Source organism: Myxocyprinus asiaticus, chromosome 42 (assembly GCF_019703515.2).
Source record: "Myxocyprinus asiaticus isolate MX2 ecotype Aquarium Trade chromosome 42, UBuf_Myxa_2, whole genome shotgun sequence".
Taxonomy (NCBI): domain Eukaryota; kingdom Metazoa; phylum Chordata; class Actinopteri; order Cypriniformes; family Catostomidae; genus Myxocyprinus; species Myxocyprinus asiaticus.
The window spans coordinates 24,321,658-24,337,520 of NC_059385.1; the positions used below are offsets into that span (position 1 = coordinate 24,321,658).

General features: G+C 36.8%; 3 protein-coding genes across 4 annotated transcripts in view; 2 read left to right on the forward strand and 1 right to left on the reverse strand.

The window, feature by feature from the left end:
* LOC127432784 (14-3-3 protein gamma-like) overlaps positions 1 to 15,863 on the forward strand; it is a 678,408-nt gene that overhangs the window by 278,477 nt on the left and 384,068 nt on the right. The window lies entirely within an intron of this gene.
* On the reverse strand, positions 3,243 to 11,822 carry LOC127432754 (prenylcysteine oxidase 1-like). 2 transcript variants are annotated; one of them, XM_051684154.1, is made up of 7 exons: positions 11,702 to 11,822; positions 10,004 to 10,148; positions 9,694 to 9,900; positions 8,351 to 8,525; positions 6,785 to 6,996; positions 6,479 to 6,631; positions 3,243 to 4,571 (listed from the first exon to the last, which is right to left on the reverse strand). In XM_051684154.1, the coding sequence occupies exons 2-7, from the start codon at positions 10,113 to 10,115 to the stop codon at positions 3,901 to 3,903; spliced, it is 1,530 nt and encodes a 509-aa protein (XP_051540114.1). In that variant the 5' UTR covers positions 10,116 to 10,148; positions 11,702 to 11,822; the 3' UTR covers positions 3,243 to 3,900. The 2 variants fall into 2 exon arrangements, with proteins under 2 accessions (XP_051540114.1, XP_051540115.1); XM_051684155.1 differs by having other exon boundaries at positions 10,004 to 10,163; positions 11,702 to 11,821.
* LOC127432790 (protein FAM136A-like) lies at positions 11,808 to 14,988 on the forward strand. Its single transcript, XM_051684212.1, has 4 exons — positions 11,808 to 11,932; positions 12,057 to 12,160; positions 14,214 to 14,354; positions 14,455 to 14,988. Exons 2-4 carry the CDS (start codon positions 12,074 to 12,076, stop codon positions 14,641 to 14,643), a joined length of 417 nt encoding a protein of 138 aa, XP_051540172.1. The 5' UTR covers positions 11,808 to 11,932; positions 12,057 to 12,073; the 3' UTR covers positions 14,644 to 14,988.

Genomic DNA, 15,863 nt, shown 5'->3' on the forward strand with positions numbered 1-15,863 from the left:
AATTAGGCTCGTTTAAAAACCATAATATGTGCTCTTTAATGTCATTCATTATGAATGCAATTTGACATTATTGATTTACTGTAGTACATTGCCAATTGTTTTGTTTACAGCAATACAACATTTACCAATATTTTGCACCCAAAAACTCAAACAGTAAACATTATTAAACTGTTAAATGTTTTTAATGCAGAACATTGGTAAATATATTGCCATAAATGCACTGTAAAATAGTTCAAGTTTCAGGTAAGTTTGAGATTTATAGTCATTGAATTTTGAGATTGAAATTCTACAGCCAATGATAATATCGAGTGGAGAGATCCACCTATGGGAAGGGCATATGCACCTGACCTCTGCAGAAGCATCCAGTTACACCAAGTCTGTCTTGACAGACAGGAGCGCGTGTCCAATGATGCCGTAAGACCCCCTCCTTATCTGAGGGCATAAAAGGACCTGTACGCACTACTTTCCTCAGTGAGCATATTCACTTCTTTTGAAGCAAGCTTGGTGGATCTCTCCACTCAATGTTTCAGAATCATCATCTTGTGTTCGAAATCCACCTATGGGAAGATAAGGACAACTCTCTGATTGCCCTATATACTCACAGGGAGATGCAGCCAAAAGGATGGTCTCTTAATTAAAGGCGGTGCCTGACACATCCTATATAATATTAGCAGGCTCTATAACCCATACACATAACAAAGAATGGAGAAGAGGCCATGCATTATGCTTGGTGTGAAACATATGGGGTGACACGTACACGGTGTGAGGGAGAAAGGGTAATGGGTGAACCCATTATGAAGAATCCTTACCCAAAACTGCATGCGCTACTGGGTTTCTGGTGACATCAAGTCAGTAGTACCTGACAAAAGTGTGGGGGGAAGCCCAACATGCCGCTGAACAAATGTCTTGCAGAGAGACTCCCTGAAACAGGGCCCAGGAAGCAGCCGTGCCTCTCGTGGAGTGGGTCCTAAGTGGGGCTGGAGCCCCTTAGAGCTATATGCCATAGATATAGCTTCCACAAGCCAATGGGAAAGACATTTTGACATAGGTTTACCCGTGTTGGGGGAAGCCTATGAGACAAAGAGAACGTGTGTGTGTGTGTGTGTGTGTGTACACACATTATATATATATGTGTGTGTGTGTGTGTGTGTGTGTGTGTGTGTGTATAATATATATATATATATATATATATTATACACGCACACACACATATATATATATATACACATACATACATACGTGTGTGTGTATGTATATGTATATATATATATATATATATATATATATATATATACACACGTTTACATATATACACACGTATATATATATACACACACATACATATCTATATATCTATATTTATAGATATATATATATATATATATATATATATACACATACATATGTATGTGTATGTGTGTATATGTATATATAATGTTTGTGTGTGTGTGTGTGTGTGTGTGTATATATATATATATATATATACAGGTGCATCTCAATAAATTAGAATGTCGTGGAAAAGTTCATTTATTTCAGTAATTCAACTCAAATTGTGAAACTCGTGTATTCAATAAATTCAATGCACACAGACTGAAGTAGTTTAAGTCTTTGGTTTTTTTAATTGTGATGATTTTGGCTCACATTTAACAAAAACCCACCAATTCACTATCTCAAAAAATTAGAATACATCATAAGACCAATAAAAAAAACATTTTTAGTGAATTGTTGGCCTTCTGGAAAGTATGTTCATTTACTGTATATGTACTCAATACTTGGTAGGGGCTCCTTTTGCTTTAATTACTGCCTCAATTCGGCATGGCATGGAGGTGATCAGTTTGTGGCACTGCTGAGGTGGTATGGAAGCCCAGGTTTCTTTGACAGTGGCCTTCAGCTCATCTGCATTTTTTGGTCTCTTGTTTCTCATTTTCCTCTTGACAATACCCCATAGATTCTCTATGGGGTTCAGGTCTGGTGAGTTTGCTGGCCAGTCAAGCACACCAACACCATGGTCATTTAACCAACTTTTGGTGAATTTGGCAGTGTGGGCAGGTGCCAAATCTTGCTGGAAAATGAAATCAGCATCTTTAAAAAGCTGGTCAGCAGAAGGAAGCATGAAGTGCTCCAAAATTTCTTGGTAAACGGGTGCAGTGACTGGTTTTCAAAAAACACAAAGGACCAACACCAGCAGATGACATTGCACCCCAAATCATCACAGACTGTGGAAACTTAACACTGGACTTCAAGCAACTTGGGCTATGAGCTTCTCCACCCTTCCTCCAGACTCTAGGACCTTGGTTTCCAAATGAAATACAAAACTTGCTCTCATCTGAAAAGAGGACTTTGGACCACTGGGCAACAGTCCAGTTCTTCTCCTTAGCCCAGGTAAGACGCCTCTGACGTTGTCTGTGGTTCAGGAGTGGCTTAACAAGAGGAATACAACAACTGTAGCCAAATTCCTTGACACGTCTGTGTGTGGTGGCTCTTAATACCTTGACCCCAGCCTCAGTCCATTCCTTGTGAAGTTCACCCAAATTCTTGAATCGATTTTGCTTGACAATCCTCATAAGGCTGCGGTTCTCTCGGTTGGTTGTGCATCTTTTTCTTCCACACTTTTTCCTTCCACTCAACTTTCTGTTAACATGCTTGGATACAGCACTCTGTGAACAGCCAGCTTCTTTGGCAATGAATGTTTGTGGCTTACCCTCTTTGTGAAGGGTGTCAATGATAGTCTGGACAACTGTCAGATCAGCAGTCTTCCCCATGATTGTGTAGCCTAGTGAACCAAACTGAGAGACCATTTTGAAGGCTCAGGAAACCTTTGCAGGTGTTTTGAATTGATTAGCTGATTGGCATGTCACCATATTCTAATTTTTTGAGATAGTGAATTGGTGGGTTTTTGTTAAATGTGAGCCAAAATCATCACAATTAAAAGAACCAAAGACTTAAACTACTTCAGTCTGTGTGCATTGAATTTATTTAATACACGAGTTTCACAATTTGAGTTGAATTACTGAAATAAATGAACTTTTCCACAACATTCTAATTTATTGAGATGCACCTGTATATACACACACACACATATATATACACTATATATATATATATATATATATATTAGATTGTGTGTGTGTGTGTGTGTGTGTGTGTGTGTGTGTGTGTGTGTGTACACACACATTATATATATATATATATGTGTGTGTGTGTGTGTGTGTGTGTGTGTGTGTGTGTGTATATATATATATATATACACATAATACATTTTGATGTTTTATTTTTTTATTTTTTTAATACTGTAATAGTCATGTTTAACTTAAGGCCAAAATATACTAAGGTATATACCCCAGCCTTTACTAGTATACCCTACAATTTACTGTATTACAGTAAAATAAAATACTGTAATACAATGACAGTTAAAATCAGCATAAATTAAAAACGCAATACAACAAATATTTCCAAGATGACATTCTTCATACTTTTATATAAATCATTGGATTTTTTCACACTACACTAATAATAATAAGATTTTCTGAATTACAGTAATGAAACTTGAGGGAGAAGTGCTTAATTGTCATGAAAATAATGTCATAATCCATACAACCTAAATAGTCTTAAAAATGGGCTTCATTTTTTTGTATACAAAATATAATTTCTTATTTCTTTCTTTTGTTTTGGGGTGAAATATGAGCTGGACATGTTCCTGACAGACTTTGTGAGATTCTGCTTCAACTAACCATCAGGCCATAGAGCAACTGTTTGTGGGGCATAATGGAGTAAATCACATAAATTAATAAAGATGCATTTTGTTTCAATCAAAACTTTTCATTAGTATTTCAGTATAAATCAGGAAAGAGATGTTATTGCTTATGAATCAGTTCAGATGAAATGGACTGCTCTGCTCTGTCAAAGTTCACCTCTGAGTCTGGTGTGCAGGTCCTCTTGGTCAATTTTGTCCATCTGCTCATACCAGCGGTGGTGGGCAAGCAGAGCCAAATTACGAGCGGAGATTGCGCTCATCTCCATTGCACTGGCTGCCCACTCTATGGCGTTGAGGTAGTACAGGCGATCGTGAAGTATGAATGGAGGTGTTCTGCGGTGTGGCGGGCTATAAAATGGGTACGCAAGCCAGCGCTTCTCCGCAACGGAGTCCCAGGAAAGGAAGATTTGCTGCAGATGCTCCTGAGAAAGTGGCTGGGAGGAGAAGATCTTCCACACTTTGCTTTGGCTGGCTGGGGGGTGAGAGTAGCCCTTAGGAATGTGCACCGGGGCTAGAGAGCTCAGGCTATGGATGATGGAGGCTTTTTTATCCATCGTGAGGACGTCAGAGACCAAAAAGTTTTCAGGTTTGTCTGTGGTGCCCAGATAGGACAAGTTGAGTAGACCGTGGACCAGGGTGGCCACCGTTTGGTGGTAGCGGCCAGGGAAGTGGGATGGGATAGGAGGGGAAAAGCCTGAGAAGTTAATCTCAGATACGCCCTGGTGGAGAGGTGTGGCAACTACAACAATGTCGTACATTGAATGGGCAGCACCAGACTTGCCGACATAATTCACCTCGTAGAAATTTGCAACTGAACCTGAAAAGGCGATAAGAGATGAATTTGATCAGGCTGTGGAGAAGCGTATATTCAAAAAGCACAAATGTAGAAAATGCATGAACTCAAAAGAAAAAGCAGGTGCTTGCTCCATTATATTTGGGCTCACTTGTCCTGCATCGTTTGTGCTACAGACAGGAATGATTCCTCAATTTGAGCCGATCTGTTGATCAAGGATATTTCTGAAAATTTCCAACACTATTTGCTATGCACAAATTATCCAGTTCACTAGCAGAACGCTTTTGTGATGAAACGTAATTTATTGGGGAAGTGAGATACATGTGTTGTGCGTGACAGAGTAAAGTAATCTGGTCTACTAGCATAATTAGGGGTGGGCGATTTTAAAATTTCTTGACATTTTTGGTTCATAATGATGTCCATATCCATATTTTTATGGAAAAAATAAAGTTCCTTTTTTATTTAAAAGGATGTAAATGGAAGACCTGTCATGTCCATTGCAAAGAACAACTTTATCAAAAAATGAAATATTTTTATAATTAGTTATCTATTTTATCTACTCCATATCATTCTTCACATGCTTAAAGTGGAAAGTCAGTTCCAAACCATGGAGGACGCAACTTATTAACAAGCTCTTCATTTTCTCTCTGAATGTTATGTGATCTGAAACAGAGGATGCATTAACCTGTTTCATTATTAATCGAATTTTTAAAAACATTGATGGATAATTCCAAAACACTTTCCATTATTTTGACAGATTAAAAAAAACAAAAGAAAATCATTTAGAAGGCATGAAATAGAACTTGCGTTTTGCACAAATTTTGCATAACTGTAATAGAACAATACTCAAAAGTTGTAATGGTTGACAATTCTACTATATATTTTTTTTTGGTTATTGCCCACCCATAACCATAATAATGTTATGGTGAAAAGAGTGCATAGAATAATAAACACGGGAGCAGATTTACTGTACAGAGAATGGAGATTTCACCCGCAAGTGGTGAACCAGGTATGCGAAAGACAAGGGTAAGCTGCTGTTTCTATTCGCATCACTTGTAAATACGCAACTATTGTCGCCTTAACCAGTGTCAAATGTGAAACCGCCTGAGTGAGACCCAGCATGTGCGTGATAGAGACTGAGAAGGATGTGACCATTCAGCAAGCTACAGCAGGTATACTTACTAGAGATGGAACAGTAGCCATAAAAGTAATATAAAATAATCTAATAGTTTTGAGATTTTAAACATTAACTTCAATATGTTTTATATCTATCTATCTATCTATCTATATATATATATATGTGTCTAATAATGCATTTGCAATGTACACTTAAGTTTCTCTTGCCAATAAAGTTTAATAGGAATTTAATTTGCCCTTTTGATCCTATTAAAAAAGTACTGAAGATTTTGCCCAAATTGTAATTACAACACGACCACTGATTTTATGCCATGTATACATATACTTGTATTAAAGATTAAAACCTGTAAAAAAATATGTCTAATTAACTTTGCAAAAAAATACATGTACAATATGTAAATATTTAAATAATTTAAACAAATAATGACTAACCAATATCTTGCAAGTTCTTTGAGACAAAGTAAAAAGTAAATATATTTATGATGATTTTTTTTTATGTTTGTAATGTATAATGTACCATAATTTAATCACGATTAATCACGGAAAACTGTGTGATTAATTAGTTAAATTATCAATTCACAGCCATTATATATAATTATTGTGATTATTATATACTAAAACATCTTTATTTGGGTGCCTTTCTCATCAAATATTAATATATGCAATTAATTGTGATAAATTGGTTTAATTAATCAGTGCATTATGCAAGTAATTTGATTTAAAATTGTAATCAATTGACAGCCCTAAAAACCACAACTTATATTCATCATATAATGAACACTAAATGATTTTACCAGTTTTGGATGGTCTCATCTTCACAGAGATGGTAGTTACACGAGCCGGGACAAGATCGGCTTTGCTATGGTACAGAAGCCCGGAGCAAACTCTCTTATTTCCTCCATCTACTGCCCACAAACCTGAGTCAGTTCCTGCAAGAGCCACAGCACCTACAAGAGGACAACACCATATTCAGAAAATGTCTGACAATCTTTGCTATTAACCTGGGTTATGTGCCATAAAATAAAGCACATGTTCTCTATGGCATTCATTATTAAAACTATAAGGCTGCAACACAAACATCCTATATAGGATAAGCATACCCACAAATCCATTTACTCTGACACTCTGGCCGTAGTTGACACGCGTTACGGGTGCTACAATATCATTGAGAAAGACCTGAGTGAAGCCCTCAGCCAGCATGGCCTCCTCCAGTGTCTGATTAACCAGAGTGAGGAAACCATCTCCACCCATAGCATGCAACAGCCTCTCTATACTGGAGAATGAGTAACCAAACTGCTGGTACTGATATATCCTATAGAGAGGAGACAAATGGTTTAATATGAGTTTAAAGGAATGTTTTGCATTCAACACAAGTTCTATTAACAGCATGGGTGGAGTAATGTAGAGCTTTTGTCAGATTTTGAAAGGTGCACTCAGTAATTTTTTGTTTGCATCATCTTGGACTTATAGCAAAGTCTTTCTAGCAAGTAAGTCCACTGGTGGCCATCTTTGGAACGCTCTGAGAAGGCTATTTCCAGTCATGCCAATGCAGCTCCTATCTTCCTGAATGGGGGAACACCGAAATCTCAAAAATGGTTGGTCAAGATTACGATCAAAAAACATATTTCAATTCAGCAATAAAATTTGATACAACTGGAATCATAAATTGTGCTTCTTTACCTCATTTTACACTAAAACACACAATTTTCCCGTCTTGTATAGCTAATGCGTATGCGCATTAGCGAGTTGATTGACAGATGATGTCTGAATCAAAAGGTGATTGGCTCTTTTACTTGTAAGGCGGGACTTCCTTTCTACATCCGCTGGGCGCTAGAGATTTTTGGTTGGGCGATCCACTTTCTCCCATTCATTTAAATAGAAATGGCCTGTCTCTGCTAAATAGTCTCTGTCTTTTATTGACACCTAGTGGTGTGGATGTAGCATCATTCAAACCCAATCTATTTCAGTTAAAGATTCCATTGTATAAATTCACTGTCATGATTGATTTAATCAGTGAGTGAAAGTATCCAATAACACAACGGTTACTGAGATTAAACAAGTAGTATTCGGATGGTCATGTGATTCTAACACAGAGGCTACAAGAGTCCAAAACGAATAAAATCCTAGACGCAGTTTATTGTTCAACTAAAATCCCAATAATTACCAGAAAAAAAGATTTGGTGCATAATGCAGAACGTTAAACTATAAATGAGCCAGAAAAACACCAGGGACTTTTATTTTGAAATGACAGAGATATGGCTCTATTCCAGTGCTCTATAGTTAAGTAGGCTATTTAACAAATTAAGCTTTTATAGCCTAAATATTCACATTTTACCAGATGAGGTTTCATAAGGAATAAGGCTTCTTATTATTCATCACATATGAAGTTGGAGACACAATCGATGTGCTGACGGGGCTCATAGAAGGGATAAACCGATATTTCGGTCTACATCTAACCGATATGTCGATGCATCTTAAACAAATACTCAAAGCACTGTCATGGCTTCTATGTGTAAAGCTCAAAGAAAGCCAAAGAATAACTGGACAGTGAACTTTCAAGTCTATATGGATACATTCATTCTACATGTTACTTAGCATTAAATGATACAGGATATTGGCTAAATTGGCTAAAATGCTCAATATAAAAGCAACATCAAGGGACAAACCTCATAAACTTGTCCAGGATGCCCTCCACCCACATATGCATCCGAATGAAGTTGAATCCATATCTCCACAGCATGCGTATGAAATTCACTATGAACCAATCACTCTCTTCAAAGGTCAGCTCCATTCCATCAAATATTGCCATTTTAGAAGGTAAATCAGCTCGTGGAGACAGACCTGATGAATGATAAGCTTTATTAAGTTGCTTATTAAGTTGCACAATGGCCCACTATGGCCTTTACTGACCATGTGCTGCATATTGCACAAACAAATGGCAAGAGCTTTCTGAAATATCCATTTCCAATCTGATTGGCTTCCATGTAATCTGCTCAAGTCAGCATGCATTGATTTTTACCGGTCCACTGGGAGTTTCTTCTGCACTCTTCTGAGAAAGAACTAGTAAATTTACAAATTTTTGTGTGGTTTGCTGTGAACAGGGCTAAGAAACTAAATTACAAAATGTTATCGAAATATTACCAAAATTCAAATTATATTAGAATTTTGAAGACATTTTTTATTTTTAAATCAACGTTGTCTCATATGTCCACAGGAGGTCGCAACAAATCAATATAAACCAATCAGAACAGTGTTCTAGTAGTATATTATTGCAAAGAACAAATCTAGTTAACAAATGTGCATAAAATGAAAAACTAAATTATTTAGCCAGTTCATAGTCTCAAATATTAAAATGTAAAACAAGAAAAGAACTAGATGGTTCTGTGTTAACATTGTGTTACACAGTAGCCTGTACTGGTGCAATAGTTCTACCACAGACTCAAGCCTTATAATACCGGCAGCACTACAGTGTTTTTCAATAAATACAGTTGCATTTACGTACCTAATGCTTATGCAGTGAAACACTTATAAAAGAGCATGGCATAGTCAAGACACAACCGCCAAAGACATCCACCTCTGGGGGCCGTTCACTCCAAATGTGTATTTTTCTATGAAAGCATGAGCTAGATGGACGTCTTTGACCGTTGACATTGACATGTTTTAAGACGGCAAGTCCATTTAAAAGGAAATTCAACCTTTAAAACATGTCCCGTAACACCAGCGTTCTATTTTATTTGTTGCACTGCGCCTGTGTTAGCCTAAGAATGTAAGTCTTCGTCAGCGCTTGGCAGACATCCAAAATTCTAATGCATATTTTAGCATTCGAACTTGAATTTTTATCTTAAATTCAACAAATATTTGAATTTCGAATTTTATTTTGAAGGCTAAATGCGCAATCGACAGAAGTCTGACGCTGCAAGACTCAAAAGTAAAAGTATCCAGTTGACCCTTCTGAAAAACACCATGAGCCTTTAAACAGAAGCAGCTTGAGAGGGAAGTGAACACTAACCGAGTTTGTCCAGAAAGTGCTTCATGTGCAGATTAAGGGGGTGAATAATGGATCCTCCCGTCTCATATTCATATCCTCCAATATTCTCAGTGGCCAGACGGCCTCCGACAGGCCCCGCCTCAAACACGTCAATCTTCACTCCTGACCCAAACTCCTGCCGCATGAAATAAGCCACCGCCGTGCCTCCAATACCTCCTCCAATTATTGCTGAGGAAGAAACAGACATTTAGTTCCTCAACATGCACATTAAGTAAGCCTTATATCTACTATTAGTTGTTTTGCAACATAAATTGTGTGAACTTGGCCTTACCAATTTTCTTGGGTGGCTCTTTGACTTCCGGAGCAGAGGCCAAACCCCTGCGTCCAACTTGAAAAAGCCAAAGAAAGAGTAGAGTCTTCAGAGACAGGTTTCTCAAAGCCATTCCGGGGATTTAGTGTTGAACAAATATTGACATCTGCAAAAATTAGGGCTGTCAATAGATTAAAATATTTAATCAAATTAATTACATTATATGATGATTAATTGCAATTAATTGCATATATACTGTAAATATTTGCTGATTTACAATAATTCAATATATATTGATTGAATAATTATAGTGTTATATTTGAATAATTTTAAATACAACATATTTAACATACAGTAGCAGATGAGTAAAGCATTAATACAATACAAAAAGTGCCTTTAAAAGGCAATATATTGTTTATTTCCATATTATATAAACCCAGCCTTTCACTGGCCTACGGTCCACAGCAATCCATTTTGCAATTAAATTTGTCAATCTGACCGAGATGGATTTATTATAAGGGCTTTTCTAAGGATGCGGCAATGTACACATGTCAAACAGACACTTTTAGAGCACCTCACTTTGGCTGCATTATGTCAACCTATGCTGAACTTTTGTGTCAAGTTAAATGTAGTCTGAAATGCAGAAAAACACATCTCAAGATTCCTGCATTTGGAATTGCGATCCATCCAACTGTGCTCGAACAGAAGAACGTGAGCCCATCTTATGCTGTCGCTGGTGTCAAGCAAGCCTGAGTGTGATTTGTTGTCAGTACAGCTGGAGTTCCGCTAACTGCCCCGTGCTGAAAACAGGTGGGACTTCAAGCTTAAATTGCTCCGATGATAGGAATATTCCATATAACGGTCTGCAGACATGATTAATTCCATTAATTGTTTTAACATAATTAACCACACTGAGTTAACAGGACAGCCCTAGTAAAAATAAATGAGTACATAAATATGCAAAATATTAAGTAAATGATGCATATGCATGAGGTCATTACTGGAACAGCACGTGAGTATGTAAATTATCACAGAATTACAATTTTTTGGGTAACTAACCCTTTTAGCCCTGTCTAATTTTATATCCTTGACAAAGTTGCCTTCTCACATAAAGGAAATGTACTTTGGACGAAGGTGGAAATGATACTTCGTCTGTCTCTTGATAGATATCAAATCAGTTACTATCTAAAAGCAAAGGTCACGTACTGATATACAAGACAAATCATGCAGCTTGCTCCCTCAATTATATTACAGTATTTTACTAAATATAACGTGTATTAATCTTTAGGAATATGGAAATCAATCGAAGATCGTTTGCAGTCGCGCGTTCCGTTTGCGGTATTTCAATGTAGACATGCGTCGATGTAGACGGACGTGTTTTGGCTGTTGCGTCGCGTCTCGCGCACTGAACGTCACGTTATTGGGACAACGCGTCAAGTAAAAATAAACTTTTCGAAAACTCGTCTCGTCTCAAGGCTTCCGCGTTCAGTTCCAGTTTCCGCTCCACCTCGCTATTTTTTTACGCAAGAATGAAAGCATAAATCCAGTTCACAGTTTCAACTGTGATCCTTTCATAATAACAGAAACGACAAAGTACAGCAGAAGTCACATCGACGCAAAACAAATGAGTTAAGTTTACTTAGAGAAAACTATCATGCCGACTTTGTCAAGCACGGTGTGTTTAAGTTTAGGCAGCTGTCACAATGCTCTGAATCCTACCTCTTCAAGGGTCGAAATGAATAACCTGATAAGAAAATATAAAAGTATTAAAGTGCATCAACAAGGGGCCTGAAATCCAGCAGCGGCAGATTCGTCCTGAAACACGGAACCGGAAACATTACGCAGAGGTCACATGATCCAGTGGCAGCATGCTTTAGGGATAGTAGGAGGTGACCTTACTGAAGTCTTATTGAATTGCTGCTCTTCTATTTCATTTCATGTGAAAGCAAAGTAGGTTTTAATTTATTTTTTAGTCCAATGATTTGAACAGTCCGATTTGATTTATGACTTTGCAGCGTCGCTAGTTAAAGTAAAAGCTTTAATTGTGAAATTAAAAGCTCATTTTCTTCAAAAGCTCTTCTGAGATCAGGAATGGCAGAAGCACAGCAGGCTCGAATGCAGAAGGCAGTTGAAGATATGGTTCAGAGTCTGGAGAGAGATTACATCCGTAAGATGCAGGTAACGTTATTTTCCATCTAAAGCTGAAAACCGAAGTCTTTCTAGCAAGTCAGTCCACTGTCGGCCATCTTTGGTACGCTCTCAGGAGGCTATTTCCAGTCATGACAGTGCAGATCATATCTACTAGAATGGGGAAAGACCGAAATCTCCAAACCGGTTGGTTTCAAAATTACGATCAAAGAACATATTTCAAATCAGAAGTAAAATCTGACAACGCTCGTATCATACATTGTGCTTTTTTACATCATATTACGCAAAAAAACGCAATTTTCTCGGCTTGAATAGCTAATGCGCATGCGCGTTCTCGAGATGATTGACAGGCGATGTCTGTATCTAAAAGGTGATTGGCTCTTTTACTTCTAAGGCGGGACTTCCTTTCTACAGCTGCTTGGTTGGGCTTTCCAAATTCTTCCATTCATTTTGATAGAAGTGGCCCGTCTCTGCTAAATGCTCTCTGCTAAAACCTGAAGCTGCAAGGGACATGATGGTTATATTAGGAAACTGTGAACATGTTTGATGTTACTTGTGGCTGTACATTAATCTATGGTAAGTTTTATGCTTTTATTATGAACAGTATGCAAAAAAAAAAAAAAAGGTGAAAAAGTATGAATGTTGCATAAATAAATATTTACATAGAAGTATTACAATGGAAGTGTGTAAAGTGAAGCTTGGATTATATAACATTTTAGGGTAGTTGACAAATAACATGGGCATTAAATATATTCTTTCAACATCAAGGTTTTATGTTTAAATGTATGAATCCTTAAGGGGAAGTGTATATTTTAGATCCTGTCACCATTTCTTTTACTGTGTCAATATTTTAATCATGTAAATAGTCCTGTGGTGGGACAAATGCATGTTTAGAAGGACAAATATTCCACATGGTCTCTCAAATTAGGACATAAAAACTGCATATATCATAATTAGACAAGAATTGGATAAATGTTGTTAAACCCTTAAATGCATACCTTGGGTGTTTAGTGACCCGGGCCATTTTACCTCCTTTACCTTAGTTATGCCCCCAGATCTTTATTCCTTAACATTTCTCTTATGAATAGTCTTAAAAAAAATTATGCGAGTGAGTTGCAAAAAAAAAATTGTTTATTGTTTAATTACCAAAAGTGTATAGGGTCTTTAGTGACCCGAGATATGTAATAGTGTCACAACATATATTTCCAAGGTTATTTCATATATATTTAAGTTTACTATGACAGGATATCTGTTTCTTTATTACAAGACAATCTAGTGCCGTATTCATACAAATTATTATATAATGTAGATTTTATGCACAGTGGTGTTAAATTATCAGTATCCCATATGCGTCCACACACATAATACACACGTTATTTGTTACTCAAGGTGGCGCTGTTGTTTCATTGATTGACTTGATTTACGTTTGTCTTTGTTATTTGATAAAGAAAAACGTGGAAGTAAACTATAGCAAGTGTAACACATGAAGAGTTTGATTTGGATATTGTCATTTGGGTGTACTTCTGAAATTCTGTAAGTTGTACGTTTATTTAGACTCAATAAGTGCTTGAGAAAATACATATGTGTATCTTATGTGTAGCTCAGTATGCGTTTGACAGCCAGTTGGGCCTCATGAAATTTCAGTGTGGAAGTAATGAATCCCGTTCTATCATTTGTTGCATCATCTCTTTTATATATGAAAAATAAAACACCAAAATATTGCAGAATAAATACTATTCTATTATTTTCCAATTGTCTTAAAATGCATTGAAAATGTTACACCATCTGGTCATTTTGTTGATCAATTTGTGATAGATATAAGTGCCAGGTCGCTGAAGACCCGAGTACATAATTCTGTTTGGCATAACGACCATGCATTTAAGGGTTAACATGTTGGTAGATGATGTACAGCATGTCATTTGACACATTACCTACTACTGAATAGTATTCTTTATTCAGTGTTCTTCATTTCATTTACTTAATGTACTGGGCAAATTCTGTTTAAGCTATATAAAATGGGGTTTCTTTTTTGATCATTGTTAATCAATGGTTCATTCAGTAAACAGCTCATATCTGTTTTCAGGCACAGATGTTTCGCTGCAGTGCAGAATGCTGCGAGCGTCCTAGTGACTCCATGAACCAGGTGCATCAGTGTATAGACCGCTGCCACACACCACTGGCCAAAGCTCAAGGATTGGTTACTAGTGAGCTTGAAAAATTTCAGGTAAGATGACTATGGTAAGATCATGTTCCATGTGGTCTGTCTGCTGAATGAAATCTTCCATCTGGAATAGTATTAATCAAAGGTACTTATTCACCTTCAGGACCGTCTCACAAGATGTACGATGCATTGTAATGACAAGGCCAAGGACCTGTTTGACTCCGGGGCGAAAGAGCCAGTCGTGCGGGCACTGATGGACAGCTGTGTGAGCAGTTGTGTGGATGAGCACCTCAACATGCTGCCCAGTATGACCCGCAGACTTAAAGACAGCTTGAACTCAATACCTCAGTGAAGAAACATTTGGCACAGAGGCTAAACAAAATTATTGTAATGGACTTGTCTTACTAGATGGAAGAACTTGCTTTTGTGAAGGTTACTCTTCGATATCACAACAGTGTGATGTTTTTGTGAATGGCGTGTTGATTTCTGTCTCTGTGTTGTTTGCGGCTTTTGTACAAACAATAAAAAATGTGATAACCAAGTATGACATCTGTTGAATGTGGCACAGAGAGATGTATGAATTAAAGGGATAGTTCACCCAAAAATGAAAGTTCTCTCATAATTTACTCACCCTCATGCCATCCAAGATGTGCATGACTTTCTTCTGCAGAACAGAAATTAAGATTTTTAGAAGAATATTTCAGCTCCGTAGGTCCATACAATGCAAGTAAATGGGTGCTAAAATTTTGAAGCTCCAAAATCTACATAAACACAGTATAAAAGTAATCCATATGACTCCAGTGGTTAAATCCATGTGTTCAGACATGATATTATAGGTGTGGGTGAAAAACAGATCAATATTTAAGTCATTTTAAATCATAAAGTCTCCTCCCTGCCCAGTAGGGGGCGATATGCGCAAAGAATGTGAATCACCAAAAACAGGAGAAAGTGAAAGGGAAAAAGGACTTAAATATTGATCTTTTTCTCACCCACACCTCATATCCTGTCTGAACACATGGATTTAACCACTGGAGTCATATGGATTACTTTTATGCTGTGTTCATGTGGATTTTGGAGCTTCAAAATGTTGGCACCCATTCACTTGCATTGTATGAACTTACAGAGCCGAGAAATTCTAAATCAAATCTTTGTTTGTGTTCAGCAGAAGAAAGAAAGTCATACACATCTAGGAGGGTGAGTAAATGATGAGAAATTTCATTTTTGGATGAAATATCCCTTTAAGTAAACTTTATAGAATCTAGAAAAGCAATTGGAGAATATTGCGTAAAATAAATATGAAATATCCCAATCAGATTTCACACTAAAATTAGAACATTTAAAAAAAGTTAACCAGTTTTTGGGACCATTAAATTCTGTTTTGTGACATTTTCATGACAATTAGGCACATTTTCACCCAGTTCTCATTACTGTATTATGCAAAAGAAATAATAATAATAAATAATTCTCACAAGTATAATAAAAAATTTTTTTTAAACTACATTTGTAAAACACTTGATTGAATTTATTTTTTTAATTGTCAAAGTATTGATTTTCATTATAGTAATACAGTAA

Excerpts from the sequence above, each read along its gene's own strand:
- LOC127432754 (XM_051684154.1), bottom strand. The coding sequence starts at position 10,115 with ATGGCTTTGAGAAACCTGTCTCTGAAGACTCTACTCTTTCTTTGGCTT. Across the intron at positions 8,526-9,693 it reads GCACTTTCTGGACAAACTCG|GTCTGTCTCCACGAGCTGAT; the intron begins GTTAGTGTTCAC and ends ATCATTCATCAG. Across the intron at positions 6,997-8,350 it reads ATCCTGGACAAGTTTATGAG|GATATATCAGTACCAGCAGT; the intron begins GTTTGTCCCTTG and ends TCCTCTCTATAG.
- LOC127432790 (XM_051684212.1), top strand. The coding sequence starts at position 12,074 with ATGGCAGAAGCACAGCAGGCTCGAATGCAGAAGGCAGTTGAAGATATG. Across the intron at positions 12,161-14,213 it reads ATTACATCCGTAAGATGCAG|GCACAGATGTTTCGCTGCAG; the intron begins GTAACGTTATTT and ends ATCTGTTTTCAG. Across the intron at positions 14,355-14,454 it reads GTGAGCTTGAAAAATTTCAG|GACCGTCTCACAAGATGTAC; the intron begins GTAAGATGACTA and ends ATTCACCTTCAG.